The sequence below is a fragment of the Haliotis rubra genome, unplaced genomic scaffold (genome assembly GCF_003918875.1).
Source record: "Haliotis rubra isolate DU_JTF1 unplaced genomic scaffold, ASM391887v1 Scf116, whole genome shotgun sequence".
NCBI lineage: Eukaryota > Metazoa > Mollusca > Gastropoda > Lepetellida > Haliotidae > Haliotis > Haliotis rubra.
Genome location: NW_025765070.1, coordinates 1,335,347 through 1,357,253, shown reverse-complemented (window position 1 = coordinate 1,357,253; position 21,907 = coordinate 1,335,347). Strand labels below are relative to the sequence as shown.

Below are 21,907 nucleotides of genomic sequence, written 5' to 3'. Positions count from 1 at the left end.
AACTGTGTCTATAATATTATCATAGATCTAGAATATCGTTTCCCCGTTTATTACCGTACAACTGTTCCCTATTTGTTTAAGAGATGCTGTGAGGCTTAACGGCTCACAATCATAGTCTCACCGGCTACGGGAGGTTGGAATCCAGGACAAACCCCCCCCAAATTCCAAAACTACCAAAAGGCACCAGTACACCACCAGACCAATCTATGTACCAAGTTTGGTGAAGAAATTAGTGAACGGTTTTAGTGTTCAGCTCCGGAAAAGAGCACTACCACCAATTTCAGGCTAAGTCAAACTTGTTGCCATGGAAACGCCAACAATATTTTATTCAGAATTCCAAAACTACCAAAAGGCACCAGTACACCACCAGACCAATCTATGTGCCAAGTAACGTGAAGAAATAGTGAACGGTTTTAGAGTTCTGCTCCAGAAAAGACAAATGTGCACGGACGGACAGAGTCCATTTTAATACCCCCCCGCAATATTGTGTTGGTGGTTTATAGTTTTATTTGGGTGGCATTTGTCCTAGGTGGCTTTTGTCCGGGTGGCATTTGTCCTAGACCCATTCAACAGGTCCATTCGTTGGTTTCACATTACTTTTCAACTCTTCAACGACTCAATTGTCCTTGTGCATAGTAAAGTTGCCTCGTGCATGTTGAAGAAAGAACCTTTGTTCTCTTCTCACTGGAGTGACGAAGCCTTGATCTATATACACAGCATGAGTGTTCTGGAACATGCTACTTTGGCCCCAATGTCTTTATTGTCTTAAGTCGATTTTATTAGTATTTCAATGTTATGTCTAGTACATCATGCCTGAAACAGGACTGTTTGTCTTTGTTAGGAATGTAGCAGCCAGTGAATCTTCAAGCTAGCCGACTTATTGCCTTTAATGCCCACTTTCTGTTGACCAACAAAAGGACTACTAATAAAATAACCCGATATACATCAATTCTCCACACGAATTTTTCATGACTCTTAAAAAGATCTTTTGATATCCTAAAGAATCTCTTGGCAAAACTTATCGGTTATATGCGCAGCGATTACTTGACTGAGACTTGCTGGGTCTGATGTTGACTCAAAGAAAAACACCTTGTCTGTTGGTCAACAATGTGATGGACGGCACTGATGTTGCCACCAACCATGCATGTAGCAGACGGAAACAATAATAATATAATTTATTATTTATTATTAAGATTACAACAACATTTACCAACCCTCATTCATAAAACTCAACCAAAACAAACATCCCTTTACACTTCCTAGCTTACACAACATCTACACACAGAAAAACACTCACACCCTTCACTCTTCCTCCTCCAAGCCCCTCCCCTCACTCAAAGTGCAATGCCAAACAGACTCACATTCACGCTGTGACATCAACAGGTTCCAACAACACAGTGAATATTTCATATACCCAAATGACGTGAATGTCTGTTTCTTAGCTTGTTTGATATGAAATATATAAGAAAACAAAAAAGAACATAAAAGGTTAGATGGCAATTTTTAATTATAAACATTTTTGAGTTACTCAAACTGAAAATGAAGACTACCAGTTGTCTGACTTGGAATACTTGAATGCTGGCGATCAAATGAGAGTATGGTTCCAAATCACGGCATTAGTTCCACCCAAATACTGTTTGTAACTTCTTTAAAAGCATTGTCCATCTATAAAATATCCAAAATATCATGAATTACCGAAACAGCCACTCACCTACAATATTAGGAAATGTACACGTCAAATAAAGTAGCTATAGTACATAGTCCAATAAGCTGGCAATCAGTTTTCCGTAGCAATATACTGAATAGTAGTACAGTTGACATTGCTGGTGGGATGTTGCTCATTGGCAATTTCCATTCCACGGCAAAACAAAGGGTGGGGGTGGGGGAGGTGTGTGTCAGCATCATGTTATGTTAAAGATCACATATACTCTAAGGGGGTGTGGGGTGGGGTGGGGGTGGGTGGGGTGGGTACAAATACCTAAATCACTAATAAGGGCTCCTTGCCTCTAGGCAGGAGACCTTTTGTTATTGTTTGGATTATTATTATTATTATTATTTATTATTCCGACGTTTTGTGTACCAAACATACCTCCTGCACCAATGCTCCGAATCGCTTACAAAAAAAAAATCACACAGATGCCCACCGAGGTGAAGATGTACCGTTTGGCAGTTATTTTTGTTTTCATTTTTTGGCCATGTTTTTCAGCAGTTTTTTGAGTAGTTTGCTTCCAAAATATGCTGAGCTCGAACCATCAGCTCTAGACATTCCAAACTTTCCATAACTGATGTCCAGCAACCATTGTGCAAATTCTGCACTAAAAAGTCTTGGTGATTCCAGAACACTAATTGTTTTGCCAGAGACCCAAGAACAAGTGAGATACAGCCTTTTAAAGAGGGAACTATTTCTTCTCCAGAACTTCTTAAAGGGTACATGACCCCCGCGACCCCGGCTGTATTTGGAAGATCCACCCGCCTGTCAAAAACGTGTTCTGGCTCCATTTCGGACAATTTCTAGCCCTCAAATACAATTCAAACACCCGTAACTCTCAAACCAACTGTCCGATTTCAACCAAAATGTACCTGTACAAGTGAGCTATTAATGTCGATTATAACTGCTCATTGCAGTAATGTATCTCCAAAGACGAGCAGTGAAATGATTCATATTAACTAAAACTATTACAACTTTCATCAAATAAGTGACAGACACAATAGGGTAGATGGAACTAAAGCCAAGGAGCCCTCATTGTTGCCTGCAACTATATTTGGCATCGTTATAAATGAAACCCCGTCATTGAAACTACTCATTTCGAGCTTTAACTAAAATCGACCTTTTTGACAAGAGTGCACAATTCTCACCTGCGAAAGAAATTTCAACCAATCAGAGGGGCGCGTCTCCATGACGTAATGTGAGGAATAGATATGAGGGCTGATGTGGAACTCATGTACATTTCAGGGGGTAAATTATCTTGTTTACAGGTTTGTATAAAAAATTAAAGCTATATGTTCTCACAATCTACTGTCATTTAATTTTGTCACCTGCTTTGCCTTACTTGTTTCCATAGACGATTCTGTCAAAATCGCTTGGTGTCGCTAGGCCTTATTTGTTTCAAGCCAGATGCTAGTGATAGTGAAAACGATGATCAGCCTCACTCATCACGGTTACGGTTAATTTCTTCAACGTAAACAGTGCGACATTTGCCCATCAGATGCCATTATTTGAATATATCACTGGTAGTTCTTGTCTGATTGTAATAAGGTATTAAAGCAGTGTGGGCTTTTTCAGGTTTAATGCCTGGATGGTATAATGACTGATCCAAATTGATCCCATTTCTGTGGGTTTTTTACCTCGATATTTAAACGGGTCATGGCCGGGAAGGCAAAAATCGTCTCGGTTCGCGGTACTTGCAATGCAATGTTATGGCTGAATGAACACGTTGCCCCTCACTCGGAGGCTCTGACAAATTACAAAGAAAACAGGATTACCGTGGACGCTCTTTCATTTGGGCACACATTCAAATATAAATACAGTTATTTACCCATTTTCATGTCTATTGTTCATTATCCATTGTCTTTAATTCGAAATTAAATTATCATTTTCCATGGAAAAACACATTTCTGTCAATCTACTTAACTGCAACTTAAATATACCATAATATTATAGCAATGTTTTGAAAAGAAATTCTTTTGAAAAGGTGAAAGGTACATCACCTAGATAATTTTTTTGAAAATTAACTCCTGCAGTTCCAGAGCCAAATACGACTACTTTAGTCTTTTCGATATTTAATTTTAACTTCCACTTTACACAACATTAATACTATGCTGTAACTCATCCGGACTCAAATGAGACCATGTCATCAGCATACATCAGTACAAAAATCTTAACAAATCCAAATATATCATCAATTTCTACATCATCACAGGCATTAGTCGCTAGCTATGATTCAACGCCATTAATAAACAGTGAAAAAAGGAGAGGTGATAAATTTTCTCCCTGGTGTATGCCTTTACAACAGTCAAAATAGGTAGAGTTACTTTCACCTGTTGAAACACTTGGTATTATCATACATATTATAATTAACCTTTTAAACTTACCTAGTAATTCCGTGTTTAACAATGTTTTGCCAAAGTCTCACCCGTCCGACATTATCAAAGGCTTTTTGAAAGTCTATAAAAACACTATATAACTTTATATTCTTAGATTTAAGCTTAGTATATCAATTAATCCATTAAACACAAAAATATTATCTAAAGTAGAGTACCCCTAATGCTTTTTATAATTAAATATATCTGAAATAGCTATACACCGAATAGCTAACACCACATCCCGCCTAATTCATACTGTGTTTCATCACACGTAACAATAATTAATATACACAACGAACCTCTCCTTGTGTATCATATTCACGTTTGAAGATGAGTTAATCCCGTCAAGTAAACCTGTTTCAGCAAATATTTGACAAGATCTAATTTTCAGATTTTGGCTATTCCGAACAGTGATGTCGGGCTTTTCCGAACACTCGTGTCGGGCTATTCCGATTAACGGTGCTGGTTGACGACCTCTAAGACGTGTTTCTGCTGAAGTGCGGTCAGTTCGTACATATTATATACTCTGATCTCCAAGATCTAATTTTCAGATTTTGGCTATTCCGAACAGTGATGTCGGGCTTTTCCGAACACTCGTGTCGGGCTATTCCGATTAACGGTGCTGGTTGACGACCTCTAAGACGTGTTTCTGCTGAAGTGCGGTCAGTTCGTACATATTATATACTCTGATCTCCAGCCCTTTAATGAAAGTTGTATAATTTAGCCCGTTCCAATAAAGAGCTGGAATATTGTTGAGTGCGGCGTTGAAAATCAAACCACCTAACCAATATTTGAAACGTGCAGATAGGTCGTGCACAAGTTTTTTCACTCGACGTTATGGATAAAAGGAATTCATGTAGAAGATTAATTACAATTTCAGGAAGTGTTTGTTCCGAATAAGGAATAAACGTCACTATACTGAAATTTTACAAAGAATGAAAAACAACAAGACGGCGTACTGTTTATAGTGGTGTGTTCTTATCTTAATAATCAAAAGTGTCTTCACTCAATATACTGTTATACCAGTTCCCCGCCCTATAACGGTATTGTGTAATAGTGTAACCATAACACATATATTAGAGCATACATGTCGTTTCAACCAAGGTCAGATATGTTATTGTGTGATATATTATCTCAACATCCAGATAATCATGATAACATTCTCTGGTAACCATGCAGGTAAAACAAGTCACATATGTACCATTCAAATAGTGCCATGATCATGCATCATATGAAATAATATTTACGCAATTTAGGCTAGCAGGATGCGTAAAAAACACTTCATGTTTTATCTTGTTTGTCTTATATTAACTTGTAAATCATATAACTGCCAGGAATCAAACAGGTATTCCTGAACAGTGTCTGTACATTCGCATTACAAATGTGTTCCGGTGTGTTTCTTTATATCAGGTTTTTCAAACATAGATCACTTATCTTTATTTAATAATCTTTATTTTTATTGATTAGATATATGTCTGGTCGCTTTTTTATTGAAACAGTATTTCAGTACATGTATATTATGGAGACAACTGAACTGTTTGTGTGCATAGAGACTTGATCACATCAGGGCATTAATTCCCACAGCGTCCGTGACACTTACTATTATTTCATGTCTGAATACAAAATATTGGGCATACGAAAGATGAGAATGCAGAAAAAAATACTGGAAGCCTTACTCTAAATACATGATTAATGTGCATGTTATTTTGATGATATGTGACGTAGTTTATGGAGCCCATGCGCAGGGCCAAGGAAGAATTAACTGGCCACGAAAAGTAATGGAATTACATATTTCAACAGGGACAAGGGTAAAAAAAATTAAACAATGCTGACGTTTAAGCCACTTGAAAGTCTTAAACACAGTTTGATGTTAGATGTTACTTGAAATATGGGTCGATCATAATGACTGGAACTGACAGAAATGAAAGCAGACGACGTGCAAGGTGCCCGTCAGTCAATAATGGAACACGGTCTAAGGGAAACCACTCTCAACTAAGTCGTGGAATTAGCTGCCCTTAACATTCCTATAAGGTCACGGTCGAATATTTCAAATGTTTATCGACATGTCTCAACAAACATGTTCCTGATGTAAAAGTAAGTTGTTCCCCGGACTAATGTTTGGAGTTGTCTCATTTTTTTAATATTTGGCTTGGGAGAACGCGATAGCTTAGACAATAAAACTCATTCCTTGATGTAACAATCATCGTGTTTTTCAGCAGGGCACGTTTCCAAAGTTAATGTTTATTTTTATACACAGGACAAGTTAAATTCTAACACCTACGAATAGTGAATGAAGACATGCATAATTATCGTGTTTTGTGTTTGTTTTGACGGTTCATAAACCACATGGATGAATTATTACCATTTGTTTTATTATCAACAAATACGCGACGCTATAGGCATAGCGAAAATTGCTGAGGCCAATGACGTTTGTTCGGTAAAGGACGACAGGGTTACACAGTGAAGGGTAAGTGTTGATCGGACGGTACAGTCCGTATATGCCTAACAAAGCCTTACATTATGGTTTGGAATTGCGTAATATACTGAAATAGACATGGTGCTATAATTAGAATGGGGTATCCCAGTTTTGACCAAGACTTGTTGGCTTAGCCATCTCATCGCCGATATATGCACCACGTTTAAGGATGTAATGTCCATTGCTTATCTTTTCGTCAATTTTCCTCTCTGCGTCTTTTGAAGTATATTTAAGGAGCAGACGGTCGTTCTTCCGGAAGAGGAAATTTCCATTTCATAGCATGCGTCTAAAAGTTGCTGTCGCAATCGGCAACTTGAGAAAACAATGCGAAAATGGAATTTTGTTTGGTAATAGCCGCTTGTTCGGTAATACCCGACACCGCTCTATATAAAGTTCTAACATTTCAGAAATAAATCGCGATATTGACTTAGCCAGAAGCCAACATTAAACCCCCCAAATCTACTCCCGACATGGATTATGCTTCCCCGGCACCATATCTTTAGCTTTGGCGGTACTCCCCTACTCCCTTGGAAATTAACTCTCCCAGGAAATCCGAAATTTTAGCCTTCCTGCCACGACACCATTTAAACATGTCATGTAAAAATATGACGTCTATTACGTATGATATTAAAAATTGACATTTGATTTATTTGAATCCATAAACTATTGCAAGAAGAATCTGAAAATTTACTTAGGTAAATAGGTACATACAGTTTTAGCACACAGCAAATGCTTATATGTAGTTCTTATGCAACAATGAAGTTCTATTCGTATTCTCAAAACAGTGTCGGGCCATAAGTTTTCACATGCAATTTTACAGCAATTAATACTCCCTTGTAACCCGTGTTAGGTGGTATAAACCTACACATGTTATTTGTCATCATTGACTTGGTCAGTTAATGAATTTACAACAGGTATAATTAGTGGTAACACCACTTAGATTACCCGACAAAGGTTCCCATTTGACATTTCTTGTGTCTGGAGTACATACTAAACATTATAAATAAAGGTCTGATGTGGAAAATGTATTACATGTTATGTAATATGCACATGGAATGCAGCGAGAAGAATTATCAGCCGAGTTACAAAAACATTTAGAGTGACTCATCTATATTGAATACTCTCTGTCGTGTCTGTGCCTGTGTAAAAACAACGTCCTTCTTTCAAAGGATTAACCGCCAATACATTGATTGATTGCTCATTACTGGCTAACTAAATTACTTTTTTTTTAAAGAATGGCGGATATTATGCAATTAGTTGCCAGGTGTGCTATCTTTGGTGACCAATGAGACTATACACCAATGTGAAAAGCCTGAAACGATATATCACTTTTCGTTATGTTACAAGTTGTGTCATGGAAAATCTTTTGGTCATCAATCATATACATATTTTACTACAACTAGTAATTTGTGCAAAACACAACATGACAAGGTAGTACATGTCAAGGAACTTTTATTTACATACAAATGTTTGGCACAATATGGGGGCTGCCTCGGTTGCCTACTGTGTACCCTGGGGTCGTGGTGACCCGGGTAGAGAGAGGCCCTGGGGTCGTGTTGACCCGGGCCGGAAGATTGAAATGTCCTGGGGTCTTAGGGACCCGGACTTGTGTACGTGAGAGGGATATACCTGTCCTGGGGTCCGATGACCCGGACGATCCCTGCTTAAGTAATGCTCTTTGGGGGCCACAAGCCTTCCATGCTCTGAGTATGGAGTAGCTTGTGACGCCGAAGCAGCCCCAGCAGTGGTAAAATGTGTATATATACACGAATACATGATATATGACCCGATCGCCAACCAGCAGTACTATCTAACATAATTGAATACATGACATGCCAATGCAGGCGGAGCCAAGGGGTGGCTGGTGGGTAGATGATACAGTTCAGTGGCTTGAAACAATGGAGAAAATGAACCTGCGCACGACTGATGGGTTAAAAGGTAAACAATGTGACGTCATGTCCGTCGTACTGCACATGCGCAGGACATGCACAGACCGTTAGGAAGTGGAATTGTGGGAAGAGTTGTTGTAACATGATCCAGACCGAAAGAAGCATGAGTTTGTACTCTAGTGGATTGGGGATCGTGTTGATTAAACATGATACCAGGGTGACCAGTGCTCACGAATAGCGTCTGACCCTCTGACAAATCCGGCAGATTCGCCAACGGTCTGATACAAGTCTAAAACCCACCGGCCCCAGTGTCTGACTGTATATTTCACAATGACTTTGACTGAAGTTGCTATATGAGACCTGTGACACTTGTTTGCCGTTTATAAATCTTGTGTTTGTTAATAAATTTAAAGGCCAAGTATAAGAAATGTTCAATCTGAAATGTGTGTTTAATTACATTCTATGGGTCCTGTGAATTTTCAATGGGTCAGACAGACATCTGAAACTTGCATGACCCAATGTCCTGTTACTTTGAAACACCATTCGTGAACACTGGGTGACTGAACTGGAATTGACAATAAAGAATGCATGAGTAAGTGATGTTGTCTTTGCACAAACTAAAATATGAAATTACCATGTAGTTTTGATTCTTTAACATCGGTGAAGCAATCTGAACACAAGTAAGATTTTGTTCCAGGCTTCCACAACGCTCGATTCGCACTCACAAACATAACCCATTTAGCACGAAATTACGGGGTCCGGTGGAAATCAGTGCATGGTGACACCATCAACCGACCCCTAGGAGCAATTGACGGCAACGCAATGATTCGGCATGTCTTCATTGATGTCAAGAAATCAGCAAAATGACGAGCTTGTTACACACTTTATATACAACTAACTGAAAATCCTTCCTCACATAACGTCACTTCCGGTTCGCTGCAGTGCTCTGGCAACAGAGTTACGTAACCTCTCTGTGGTTTCGTTGGTGGGTGAGAGTGAAGCAGGCGATTTTTTGGTTTTTGGCAACTTTTAATCGCTCGGTATTAAGTAACCACAAGTTTTTAAAGAACGAACTTGGTGTTCCGCTTAAGGCTAACCACATGTTTTTCATATGTAATGGTTAAAAGAGTGCAAAAAACAAAAGTTTGTTTGTTCTTTAACCTTATGTGGTTTCAGCATACCCCGCCTAAAATTCACACCTGATAAAACCTACTTAGCCTAATTAAGGTTTGCCCACATAACATAAGTAATGAGGTAATTGGCACATGAAACAATAGTAGGCCACTGATCAGTGGACAGGGGTCACTCTGTTGATTAAGTAATGAGATTTGTCTACTTTTAAAACATTAACGGTCAAATGCAACGCAAAACACAACTTTGCAGATTTTAATACCTTTCGGTATGGACTTACAGTAACAAATTATCGAAAATGCAAATTCAACTTATAAAGTTGAAAAATAACGTGATGAAACCCCCGCGAAATCAGAGTTCAAACGATTCACTAATTTCACCCCAGCGAAAAGTGGTTTCAACAGCTGTGCTGTGCTGTGCTGCACTGCGCCCACAGCGCATGCGCAGTGATTAGGTTCGTGCGGCTTGAACCGGGAAGGCGACTCGTAAAAACACAGCAAGTGATGCGTGCAAGGATTATCGCTGGGTCAAAGTTGGAGAACAAAAGATATTTCTTGTGTTTACAAGCATCTTTGGTCTGCAGTAATAAAAATACACTGGTCCCATACTTTTTCTTATATGTTTTCACATCTTGCTTTTGGGGGTTGGCAGATTTGCAAACCAAGTTTTCAAGAAAGTGTAGCATTAGAAATACCAATTCCTTTGTTAAAAATTGCTCAGCTTGAAAACTGAAATGTTTTAATACATGTCTATAGAAACATAGAAAGTATGTGGATTGTGATAAGCAGTCTCTATCACAGACAAAACTCAATGTCTGTTTTATTGACACCTATGTGTCTGCCTGCCTGTCTGCTAATGACAATATGCAATACACAACTTCAGGCATTGACCACATGCAATTTGAACTTGAAACGTATCAGGCTATACACCATTAACAAAATACATTTAATATATTTAATTTATGGCTCGTGCACCTGAGTTCTATTTCTGTCACATTATGTAATTACACAGACACACAGGTGTGATACTTGTACACATGACATGTTATAATGTCTGTGGGCTGCAAACAAACAGCATCAATTTTTCTCGGATGACTGGATCGGACGGAAACCGGTGCAAACTCAGATTGTCAGTTTCAAGTCCTGCTTTGTACTTGAACGAACGACAGTTTCCAGCCACGCAGTAGTTCACAATCTCAGTATTTGTTGATTGGATCGAACGCAAATGCAGAAAAAATGAGCATGAATTTACAAAACCCAATATCTCTATATACACACACGATGAGCCCTCAGCGTTTCGGCAAATGAACCAGCCAATGAAAGGCTTCGTTACACTTGAGTGCACACCCACCGCTCTGACTGGGTTCGGTCTCCCAGGTGCCTCGAAATAGAAACGTCCGCACACGTCCAACTACCCTGCATACACTACAAACAACACAGAATGGTGCTCCAGAGTTCACTGGACACAAACACACACCTAACACTGGAAACACGTCTAAGCTCACTAAATAACACTCAAACTTTCAATGCCATAGGTATAATTCTTATCAAAACTGGCCTTCTACTTCGAATATAATCCCATGTAACCAGATAGTGCTAACTCAGAAAATACAAAAACAAAACATAAAAATAAAACAAGACTACTAATTTAAAAAATACAACAAGAAAACATAAAAATAAACAAAACAAGTACCAACTAAACCTTCCCATGGTTCATTCCCGACCACTTCTTTTAAATTTCCAAATTCAAAATTCATACAAATTTAAGTATGCAACCTTAACGCTTTTAGTCAAATTCAACTGAAACTTGATCCCGTGTTATATGCACGGTACACTCGCGTGTGTCCTATTACACTGCATATACTACCAACAATACGGAATGAGTTCACTTGACACTAGCACACACCTAACACTACAAACACTTCTTAGCCCACTAAATAACCCCCAAACTTCAAACCCTTTGGTATAATTCTTATCAACACTGACCTTCTAGTTCGCATATAATTCCATATAACCAGATAGTGCTAACTTAGAAAATATAAAATCAAAACACAAAAAATAAACCAGAAAAAATTGTGTCCTCCAGGGGCACGGATGCCCCCGCTGCTGTAGGAAGAGATCACACAACCTACCTATTATCATATAAAGATTAATAATTGAACAAAATTCATGAACATGTTCAATAAACATCTATGCAACTATGAGATGCACACCTTTCGAGTCCCAATGAAACACATGTATAAGCTTAATCAATTCTGTTGAGCAGTTTTTGTGGAGAAGTGGATAGACTTAATCCCCTATTTCACTATCATCAGAGAGAAATTCAACAAAATTTATCTAAGTTCAAATGTCTCTAAACATACAAAAAACTATAAAATACAAAAACAAAATATGAGATGCACACCTTTAGAGTCTCTATAAAAGACATATGTAAGCTAAATGAGTTTTGTGCAGTGGTTTTTGAGAAGTGGATGAAGTACACCCCCTGTTGTGTGGGACGAACAGGATGAATAGAACCAAATTCAACTAAGTTCAAACATATGTAGAAGTGACATGATTAAGAAATTGGATGAACAAGGTATGAGATGCACACCTTTAGAGACCCAAGTTCAATCAATTCTGTTGAGCAGTTTTTGTGGAGAAGTGGATAGACTTATTCCCCTATAACACTATATTCAGAGAGAAATTCAGCAAAATGTACCTGAGTTCAAATGTCTCTAAACTTACAGAAAAACCCAATAAAATACAAAAACAAAATATGAGATGCACACCATTAGAGTCCCAAGAAAGCCCATGTATAAATGTTCATTGAATTCCACAGAGCGTTTTTCGTGGAGAAGTGGATAGAGTACATTCCCTGTTTTGTACGGACAGACATACGGACGGACACGGAGGGTAACCCTATATGCCCCCAGCCATATATGGCGGGGGCGTAACAAAACAAACACCAACTAAACCATCCCGTAGTTCATCCCCGACCTCTTCTGGCAAATGTCCGAATTAAAAAATCATACAATTCTCTGTATGCAACCCTAACGCTTTTCGTCAAATTCAACTGAAACTTGGTCCCGTGTTAGACGCGTATGTGTCTCATTGCACATCCATGTGACACAGGACTCAAACGCGTTGCACACCCGTGTCACATGCGTGTTACACGCGTTCTCAATGCGTTCAAGGGGGAATGAACTTTTAGGCAGTAGTGTACCAACCATTGTTCATCTTCTAGTTGTGGTCAGTCATCGGAAATAGAGTATCAGTAAATCCTGTTACACGGAATTAAAATCTTATCTCATAATAAAACATGTTCTTTGCATATCAGAACTTACATTTGCAATCTAGTTTATACTTTTACTCAAAATGTCATTTAAGAATGTCTATATTAACTCCGGTGAAATCATGAAAATCACAGCAAAGCACATCATATTGTAGGGGTGCAACGGTATATCACGGTTTTATCATATATATATTATATATATATATTATATACATGTTCGGTATAACGTAATGCAATTAAAAAATTCTGTATTTTCAGTTTTCGTACCATCATTTTATTAACCTTTTTAAACCTTTTCTAAAATGTCTAGAAATCGAATCAGTTAGTCAAAATCTATGCATTTCTTTGTTAGACGGACGCTATTATCTTTGAAGTAAGTTCTCATATATACCGGACCAAACCAAGGGCTTTGTACCGCAATACGTACTGTACCATGGTAAGAGCGTACACAAATTCCTGAAAAGGCATTAAAGTATTATTCTATTCTTCCATTCTATTCTATTCTATCATATTGCGTCTCCTCATGCCTTGAAATGAAGTGTAATTGACAGAAAATGGATATGGATATATACTTTGTTTTGCTAAAACTATTTGCTATTTGTTGTATCTGGACGATTACATGTCAGACAAACTGTTTTCGCTGTGGAAATAGTTAGATTGTGCAAAACCACATTGTTCACATGAAGCGATATGATGTGGTTTCCTTACCACCAGAAAAAAAAGTGTGACGACAGTGTAACCTGTAGATAATCAGACCCCCTGCTACAGACTGCTTTTTTGGTCCTCAAAACTTTGGCTTATCTACGGTAATATACGGTTGTCAAGTTTGGAGTTAACGTCCCAAGTATTCCACCTATACTATTCACTACTCGACTACTTGAGTGTTGTGGAGAGGCGCGACTGGGGGGTGGAAGTTCTGTGACAATGTCAGATTGTTACTGTTTGGAGAAATTTGCACTCCTTGCAGAGGCTTTCCCTCCTATTACTTGTTGAAGGTCCGACACACTGATGGAGGTGCTTAGGTTTCATGTTTACCATGTCCCTGTTGCCATCTTTGCCATGAAAAGCCCATTTAAGGTCTGGGTTTGATGGAGTGTTCTGTGCAGGCCATCTGCGACTACAGGGAGTTGCCTGACCAGGGTGGACAAAATACATCAAGCTTTAAGTAATCGACCCAACTACTATATTGAAAGAGTCCTGAGGAGGAGGACAGGGTGATGTGTTAATACAAAGGAATGCATAATCTTTTGACGAATAGTCTGAAGATCAGGCTGTTGAGCATTCTTTAGTGTGATCGACAAAGTCTGTACAATGGCCTCACAACTTCTAGATCCTGGTATCGATGATTTCTAGAAACTGGTACGGTCAGTTGAGGAGGAGTGGACGAAGAGTTGTGTAGATTGAAGTTCTGTGGTAGCAGGGTCCTGCCTAGGATCATATAAGGCAGGGATGAACCATGCGATGGCTGGTAAGCAGAGGGGAGCTTCAAGCACAGGCAAACTGTAGCGCTAATAGGGTTGCGCAACAGAGAGAAAAATGACCAGTCTTTCTATATGTGAGCGTAGCGAGCAAAGATTTGTAACGTACTTCCCTTGCTTTGGTTCGAAAAATATTCTTAATATCAAAATAAAATATCGCCACCATCAAAGGTCAACACGCATTTCCTCACAGAGTTCCTCAGATTTCCATCCTCATATTTAATAATTACTCACGTACAATATATTTAATTCAACATTTTAAGCGCCACTCATGGCATGTCAAATCGTTCTTCACCTCCATTACCCCTGCCGGCTTCCGGTTCAACAGAGTGAAGGAATAAGAATAAGCAGAAATTAAAAAGAAATATCATATTGCCTAATGTTCCATTAAACTGTTAGAGATTATTTCTCTTATCTGCCGACGTTATTGTTATAGGTTTCATAACATGTTCAAAAAACACTTCTGGCGAAGCAGGTGCATGAAAGCAAGTGAGGTAACTCCATATTCCATATGGCGGACATGTGATTCAACAAGTATATTTAGATTTAACTCCCCTTATTCCTTCACTCCGATACATCAATGCATTGATACTTTTTCTAAGATGATAAGTTTAGTTTTGAAAGTTTCGGTATAAATATGTTTATGTATCGTTTACATTTTGCAATTGTATCATATTTTTGATGTTATGAGAGCAAAAAATGATTATTTTTCATGCACAAAGATGGGAAATTAGAACTTTATAATCCCTGAGAATAAAAAATGTTGATCTTTTCATGGACAATTATAAATATGAAATATTAATGCTCAAAATGTAACTAAATTTACTCAATAATGCCACGAAAATAGGCATGTTGATTCGTATCGAATCGTGACATGGGTATCGTGATACGTATCGATTCATGAAACTTATGTATCGTGACATCACTATATTGTATGCGAGTAATTATTAAATATGAGGTTGGAAATCTGAGAGCACAACCATGTGAGGAAATGGGTGTCTACCTTTGATGATGGTGATATTTTGTTTTGATATTAAAAATATTTTTCGAACCGAAGCAAGGGAAGTATGTTGCCAAACTTTGCTCGCTTCGCTCACATATAGGAAGACTGATCATTTCTCTTCGTTGTGCAACCCTATTTGCGCTACAGTTTGCCTGTGCTACAAGTGGAGGAGGTTCCATGATCCCTCTGGATCGTTAAAGCTAAAACGTAGGAATCAACGAAGCTGAGACAACAGAGCGCTTGATGAGGTCACGAGAGAAATCATTCAAGTGAGTGAGTGAGATGGGTTTTGCACCACTTTTTGCAATATTCCAGCAATATCATGGCGGGGGACACCAGAAATGGGCTTCACACATTGTGCCCATGTGGGGAATCGAACCCAAGTCTCCGGCATGACGAGCGAACGCTTTAGCCACTTGGCTACCCCACCGCCATAAATCATTAGAGGAAGGTATGAAGACATTATCATCGCAGGAGGGACAGACAATATTATTATGAGTAAAAGGTAGATACATTGGGATCAGTGGTGGTTAAAGTACCCATGAAGGCATTGCCAAAGGAAAAGGGATAGACAAGCTTATGGAGGCAACTATGGATCAATTGATGTCAAGAGATGTTTGGAGAGATGGATGAATCTTGAGGGAGGATCAACGAAACTAGTGGTGGGATGGAGTCAGTCCGATGGAGGGTGACCGAAAAAAACATCCACTCTAAATGAACTTATGTCTGAGAACTGGATGATGTGTTGGTCTGGTGCTCCCCTCATGGTGCGCTTGGATTTCTTGCTAGAAGACGGGACGAATTTGTCCAGTTGTGCCTTGTAATCTCTGTCTTTGGCCCAAGGAGAGAAGCCTTCCTGTAAACCACACATTGGTCAACATCCAGTAGACTACAGGAGTGTCAGCACTTAGCCCAGCTACATATCCCCATGCAGTCATTACAAGATGAGTGAGAATCATAAGACAAATGTCTATAACAGGCACCCATAGCTGACAAGAAAGAGAATGACTTCAGTTGGGGTCACATAGTCGGCCAGGGCAAGATACACACTTTGCATGAGCTTCCAGTGACTGCCTACAACAACGGATGGAGCAGGGATGTGTTTGGGTGAGGTTTGACTTTGTTTTAGGTCGTTTCCACTATACAGTTGAAAAAATAAGGGAAAGTGCATAATATGAGATGGGGCAAGACTACAAATAGAACTTTTTCACATGCATGACTTACTGAGATTTTGTTTCTCCAAGAGTAGCTTATCTCTAAGCTAAAAACACTGCTTGATATAAGTTTTGTAAAGTCAAGGAATGATGCGGTTTACATACCCCAATGGCAGAAATCAGATGATATGATGAAGAGATTGTCTGGATCTGTAAGGTATCGGCTAAATACATTTCCGTAATATTGCTCTTTTTCTGGACTGAGAGAACCAACAAGGACAGGTACAACACTAAAATCTCCACGGCGACTGAAAAGTAAAACAAATTAGATTTATTTTATTAAAGTACAAAATCTGGGCAGTTTCATGTAGAGTTGGATTGAATTCATGTGTCAGGTTTACATATTGAGTTCTAAAACTAGCAACAGGCATATTATCGGTAATTAATGCCCAATTCTCATGCTTAAAGAGCAATACATCTCAGAAGGCTCATTTTAATTATTATTGGACACAAACCATCTTCAAGATTTGTGTCAAGAAAAGTAAATTGATTACAACTGATTATAGTTCCCTGCATCTCCAAAAGTTTCAATGTGTGTCACATTCTGGCCACATTTTTGAACACACATAATACAGGGAAGCCATCTAGTTCTCACAAGTTTATCTCTACTATATATGTCCATATCACTGACAACTTTCACAGAGATGTACTAGATTATATGCAATGTTAAGTGAAGATATTACCAAGCTTGCAGAAGGATAACAAACTAAAAAGATGCTTGAAAACATGTTTTAGATGTTTTCTCTTGTGCACAGAAAACTAAAGAAGTGAGGCTTCCTACCTTGTACATGCACAAGGATTCTGGGTAGGTAGACACTATTGTGATGCTGTTTTGTATTCTATATAAAAACCTATTGAGTTGTTTAAAACCTTGCTTTACCAAAATGATGTTTCTAGTCAGTACCAAGGCTGTGCTAATTGGTATTAGCAAAGTGGTAAACATTCAACACCTGCATCCACCAGGTTCTCTTCTCAAATCAAGCTGGCACTGTGATATGACATAAAACCACTCACTACTGACTGTTTCAAGTTTTACAATAGCAAGCCATACAATACCTTTCCATCACCATTGCAATATATGGTAACTGCATCTCTAAACTGTGTTCATCCTGATCAGTGTCAAGTGACATGGTTTCAAAAGTTGCACATGAATACAGCTCCTCGTACACTGAAAAGATAATAATGACACAGTGACATTGTCCACAAATGAACTGACACTTGACTGAGGGAAGACAGGGTTATACACGTGAGGTATCTTCCTTCAAAAAATGTTCACATATGCAGGTATTGGGAAAGGCAGGGGACATGGGCCTTTTTTCACATTAGAATAAATAATGGCCCATTAAAATGTTGAAGTTTACTATTGATACAAGGGCAATGGCCCATTCTAAATTCAGAAAATGGCTAATAATCCTGAAAATGGCTCATTGTCAAAGTTCTCTGTCCCAATCCCTGCATATGCCACATATTTTCATCCACAATTTTGCAAAAATAGCACAATGCCTAATAACATTACTTTCAGAATGTTACATTAAAAATGTCCTAATTCAAGAAATTAAAACTACTAATATAACAACATCCAACATATGCTTGTACAACATACAATTTCCTTCTGCTCCTTGAGCATGGAATTACAAAACATGCCTCTTCAATATGGGGCTGGTCCCTGATGAAATCATGGATTAGAACTACATGCCATATTTTGTAACAGAAGTGTCAAGGATAATGAACAACCATATCAAGGATGTACAGGTAGTATATTCGAATGAAAAAATTTCCAAAAATTTCATTACTATTATGCTCAGTCAAAAACATATCCTGTCAGCTCAGAGACAGTACAGGTAGTATTTTGGAATGAAAAATCATATCCCGTGAGCTCAACTCAGCTGAGCTTGAGAGATCAAGAGAGAGAAAGTGTTTGGGAGAGTAATGTTACTTTAAGCATTCATAATGGAGGTACACACCAGATGCCTAATATACTGGGGAGGTGGGAGGAAGGATGTAACATAAGTAGTTTCTTACAATTATTCACAAGCATAACTAGTGTTTGATAATTCCTTCAACAGCATCACCTGTATAACCACCATACAAAGAATAGACAACAAGGCAATAACAACAATTGTAAACACTCAAACATATACATAAATCCTTCACAAAGAAGAATATATATGAGACTGATAAAAAATAATAACTTGGGGAATAACTTACATAGAAACTATTAGTGGGACTATCAACTGACTTTTGTGAATCTAAATTACAGGGAAACTTGCCTTGTCAACTTTAGCACACACAACAAAGAATGACATTTAATACCTTGCACATACACAGAGTATGTTTTGGTGAGATGCACCTGGATTGGTGAAGAGGAAATTCTTAGTATTTTATTGAGTAAGGACAGAAATAATGGGTATAAAGTAACGGAGGTAATGTCATTGAAGGAATTAAATACACTACAAACACTAGTTCAGATATGCATGTGCAATGAACACATTTTTGTATCAGAAATTGTAACAACAGGATTGACTTTCTTCATTTGGTACAGATTTGATCAAATCTTTGAAGGGCATTGAGAAGTGGAATGCAGATTTCATGATACTCTACTTCTGATACCATGGAAATGAAATTTCTGGGAGGCACTGATAAGCCCTTGGTTTAAGACAATTTCTGGGAGGCACTGATAAGCCCTTCCTTTAAGACAATATCTGGGAGGCACTGATAAGACCTTGGTTTAAGACAATTTCTGGGAGGCACTGATAAGCCCTTCCTTTAAGACAATTTATGGGGGGCACTGATAAGCCCTTGGTTTAAGACAATTTCTGGGGGGCACTGATAAGCCCTTCCTTTAAGACAATTTCTGGGAGGCACTGATAAGCCCTTGGTTTAAGACAATTTCTGGGAGGCACTGATAAGCCCTTGGTTTAAGACAATTTATGGGGGGCACTGATAAGCCCTTGGTTTAAGACAGTTTCTGGGGGGCAACGATAAGCCCTTGGTTTAAGACAATATCTGGGAGGCACTGATAAGCCCTTGGTTTAAGACAATTTTGCACTGATGACGAGACAACTGTAAGTTGGCATAGGAATATTTGTTAATGTTATTGTTTGAACATCAAGATTTATACAGAAGATAAATTTTATTCAGTTGCAAAATTTCTTAGTTATAATGAACATACGGTAATTATAATTATCTTACCTTATATGTGAAACACTGTAATCTGATTGGACAATGCAGTTTTTACAAAAATCTGTGTACCCCGCTATTGGGCAGTATAACTGGAAAAAATATACCCTGCTGCCCTGACAACAGCGTATTTGCCTAACTCTGGTATAAATTACTTCTCACAGGGTTATAGGGTTCACATGAGTTAATGGCAACATAGATTTACACAATTAGGAGTTAAGAAGTAAACAAATAAGTGTTTGCTGTAGTTACCTGTAGAAACAATGGCCACCAAACACTTCGCTTCTCATTCAGAAGAAGATATATCAGCCAAACGTTCTAAATTGATCCCAGAAAACACCAAGAAAGCGAATAATGCGTCACCAAAACTTTTTACAGAATATCTCGCAGAAAAGGAACAAGACATGAATTTTGTAACATAGGATGCTGTGGCTTTAGCCAAGATGCTAAGTCATGTCTACATGGATATCAGAACTCAAACAGGTGACCAATACAAGACATCATCTTTGGAGAATATTAGGCACAGTCTCAACAGATACTTGAAATCTCCGCCATATAATAGAGACTTTGACATAATAAAGGATGATCGATTCAACAATGCCAACAAATCTTTTAAAACGGCAATGCTCGAGCTGAAGGCTGCTCAGACACCATATGGATAATCCAATTGGCTAGCAAGGTCCAGTTTGACATCAGACTCTACTTTTTTGGGCAAGGTTTTGAAAACATGGAAAAAATGACAAAAACTACATTCGTAGTGAAGACTGATTCTGATACTGGCTCCGCTATGTACAGAGAAATGCTGAAGAACTGACCCAAAACCACAGGGATGATAAGGAGTCATTTGGGGGATTGATGATGGAGCAGCCTAATTCACCTTTCTGCCAAGTGACATCGTACGTTGCCTACCTTGATAAGCTACATCCCGATTGCTATCGACTATGGCAGTATCTGATAGATTGTTTCTGCGACAATCATTGTACCTGGTATAACAACAAGCATGTCGGGAGGAACACACAAGCTACCTTCATGTCTACTCTCAGTAAGCGGTGTGGTTTGTCCTTGGTTTACACAAACACTGTAACCGTTGCCACTGGCACCACGATCCTCACTCGCGGTAACTTTGTGAGTGCCCAAATCATGAGTGTCATCGGTCACAAGGGCGTCAGTTCCCTTGCTGTCTATCAGCAGATATCATTCATGGAAAAGATACATATAAGCCATGCCAAGGGAAACAAGGTGAGGTGAGGTGAAATTGGGTTTAACGTCGTACCTGAGAATATTTCGCTCATAGGGCGTCGTGCATGTGTGTGTATGTGTATGTGCGGCTGCTTGTACTAGCCCAGACTGAAGCTGGTTTTATAGTGCAAGCCGACTGAGATACCATGCTGCAGTGAAGCATGAATACCCCACTGAGACACATTATACTGACTCCGAGGCGACCAGTCCTTGTTGTACCCATTAATGCCGAACGCCAGGCAGGGACCAACAAGTACCATATTTTAATGTCTTTTGGTATGACGCGGTCGGGGATTGAACCTGCGACCTTCCGCTCCCGGGCGGACGCTCTAACCACTACACCACAGAGGCGGTTCCAAGGGAAACAAGAAGACAAAGTCATCAATATCCCCCGCAATGGCAAAATACTCTTCATGATTATGTCTACGAGTTATGATTATGTCAAATATTTAGGTGCTTATAGAAAAGTGGAAGGAGAGTATTGAAAGGTTTTTAAAGTTTTGCTCCAGAAAGGAGCACTATCACCAATTTCAGTCTATGTCAAACTTGTTGCCATGGAAATGCCAAAAATATTTTATTCAGAATTCCAAAACTACCAAAAGGCACCAGTACACCACCAGACCAATCTATGTGCCAAGTTTGGTGAAGAAATAGTGAAGGGTTTTAGAGTTCAGCTCCGGAAAAGAGCACAACCACCAATTTCAGGCTAAGTCAAACTTGTTGCCATGGAAATGCCAACAATATTTTATTCAGAATTCCAAAACTACCAAAAGGCACCAGTACGCCACCAGATCTATCTATGTGCCAAGTTTGGTGAAGAAACATTGAACGGTTTTAGAGTTCTGCTCCTCAAAAGTGCACTACCACTAATTTCTGTTTTAGTCAAACTTGTTGCCATTGAAATGTCAACAATGTTTTATTCAGAATTCCAAAACCATCAA

General features: G+C 38.8%; 1 protein-coding gene and 1 long non-coding RNA gene across 3 annotated transcripts in view; both read right to left on the bottom strand.

Moving 5' to 3' along the window:
• Positions 1–21,907, bottom strand: part of LOC124256224 (protein MEMO1-like) — a 102,772-nt gene that overhangs the window by 13,286 nt on the left and 67,579 nt on the right. For both annotated transcript variants that reach the window (XM_046690204.1, XM_046690196.1), the window contains exons 5-6: positions 17,604–17,715; positions 16,653–16,795 (exon numbers count right to left, since the gene is read on the bottom strand). In XM_046690204.1, the coding sequence (XP_046546160.1) occupies positions 16,653–16,795; positions 17,604–17,715 (255 nt within the window). The remainder of the gene's footprint in view (positions 1–16,652; positions 16,796–17,603; positions 17,716–21,907) is intronic.
• Positions 7,995–9,829, bottom strand: LOC124256240. The gene is made up of 2 exons (XR_006892863.1): positions 9,794–9,829; positions 7,995–8,222 (listed from the first exon to the last, which is right to left on the bottom strand). It is a non-coding gene; the product is annotated as an uncharacterized LOC124256240 (long non-coding RNA).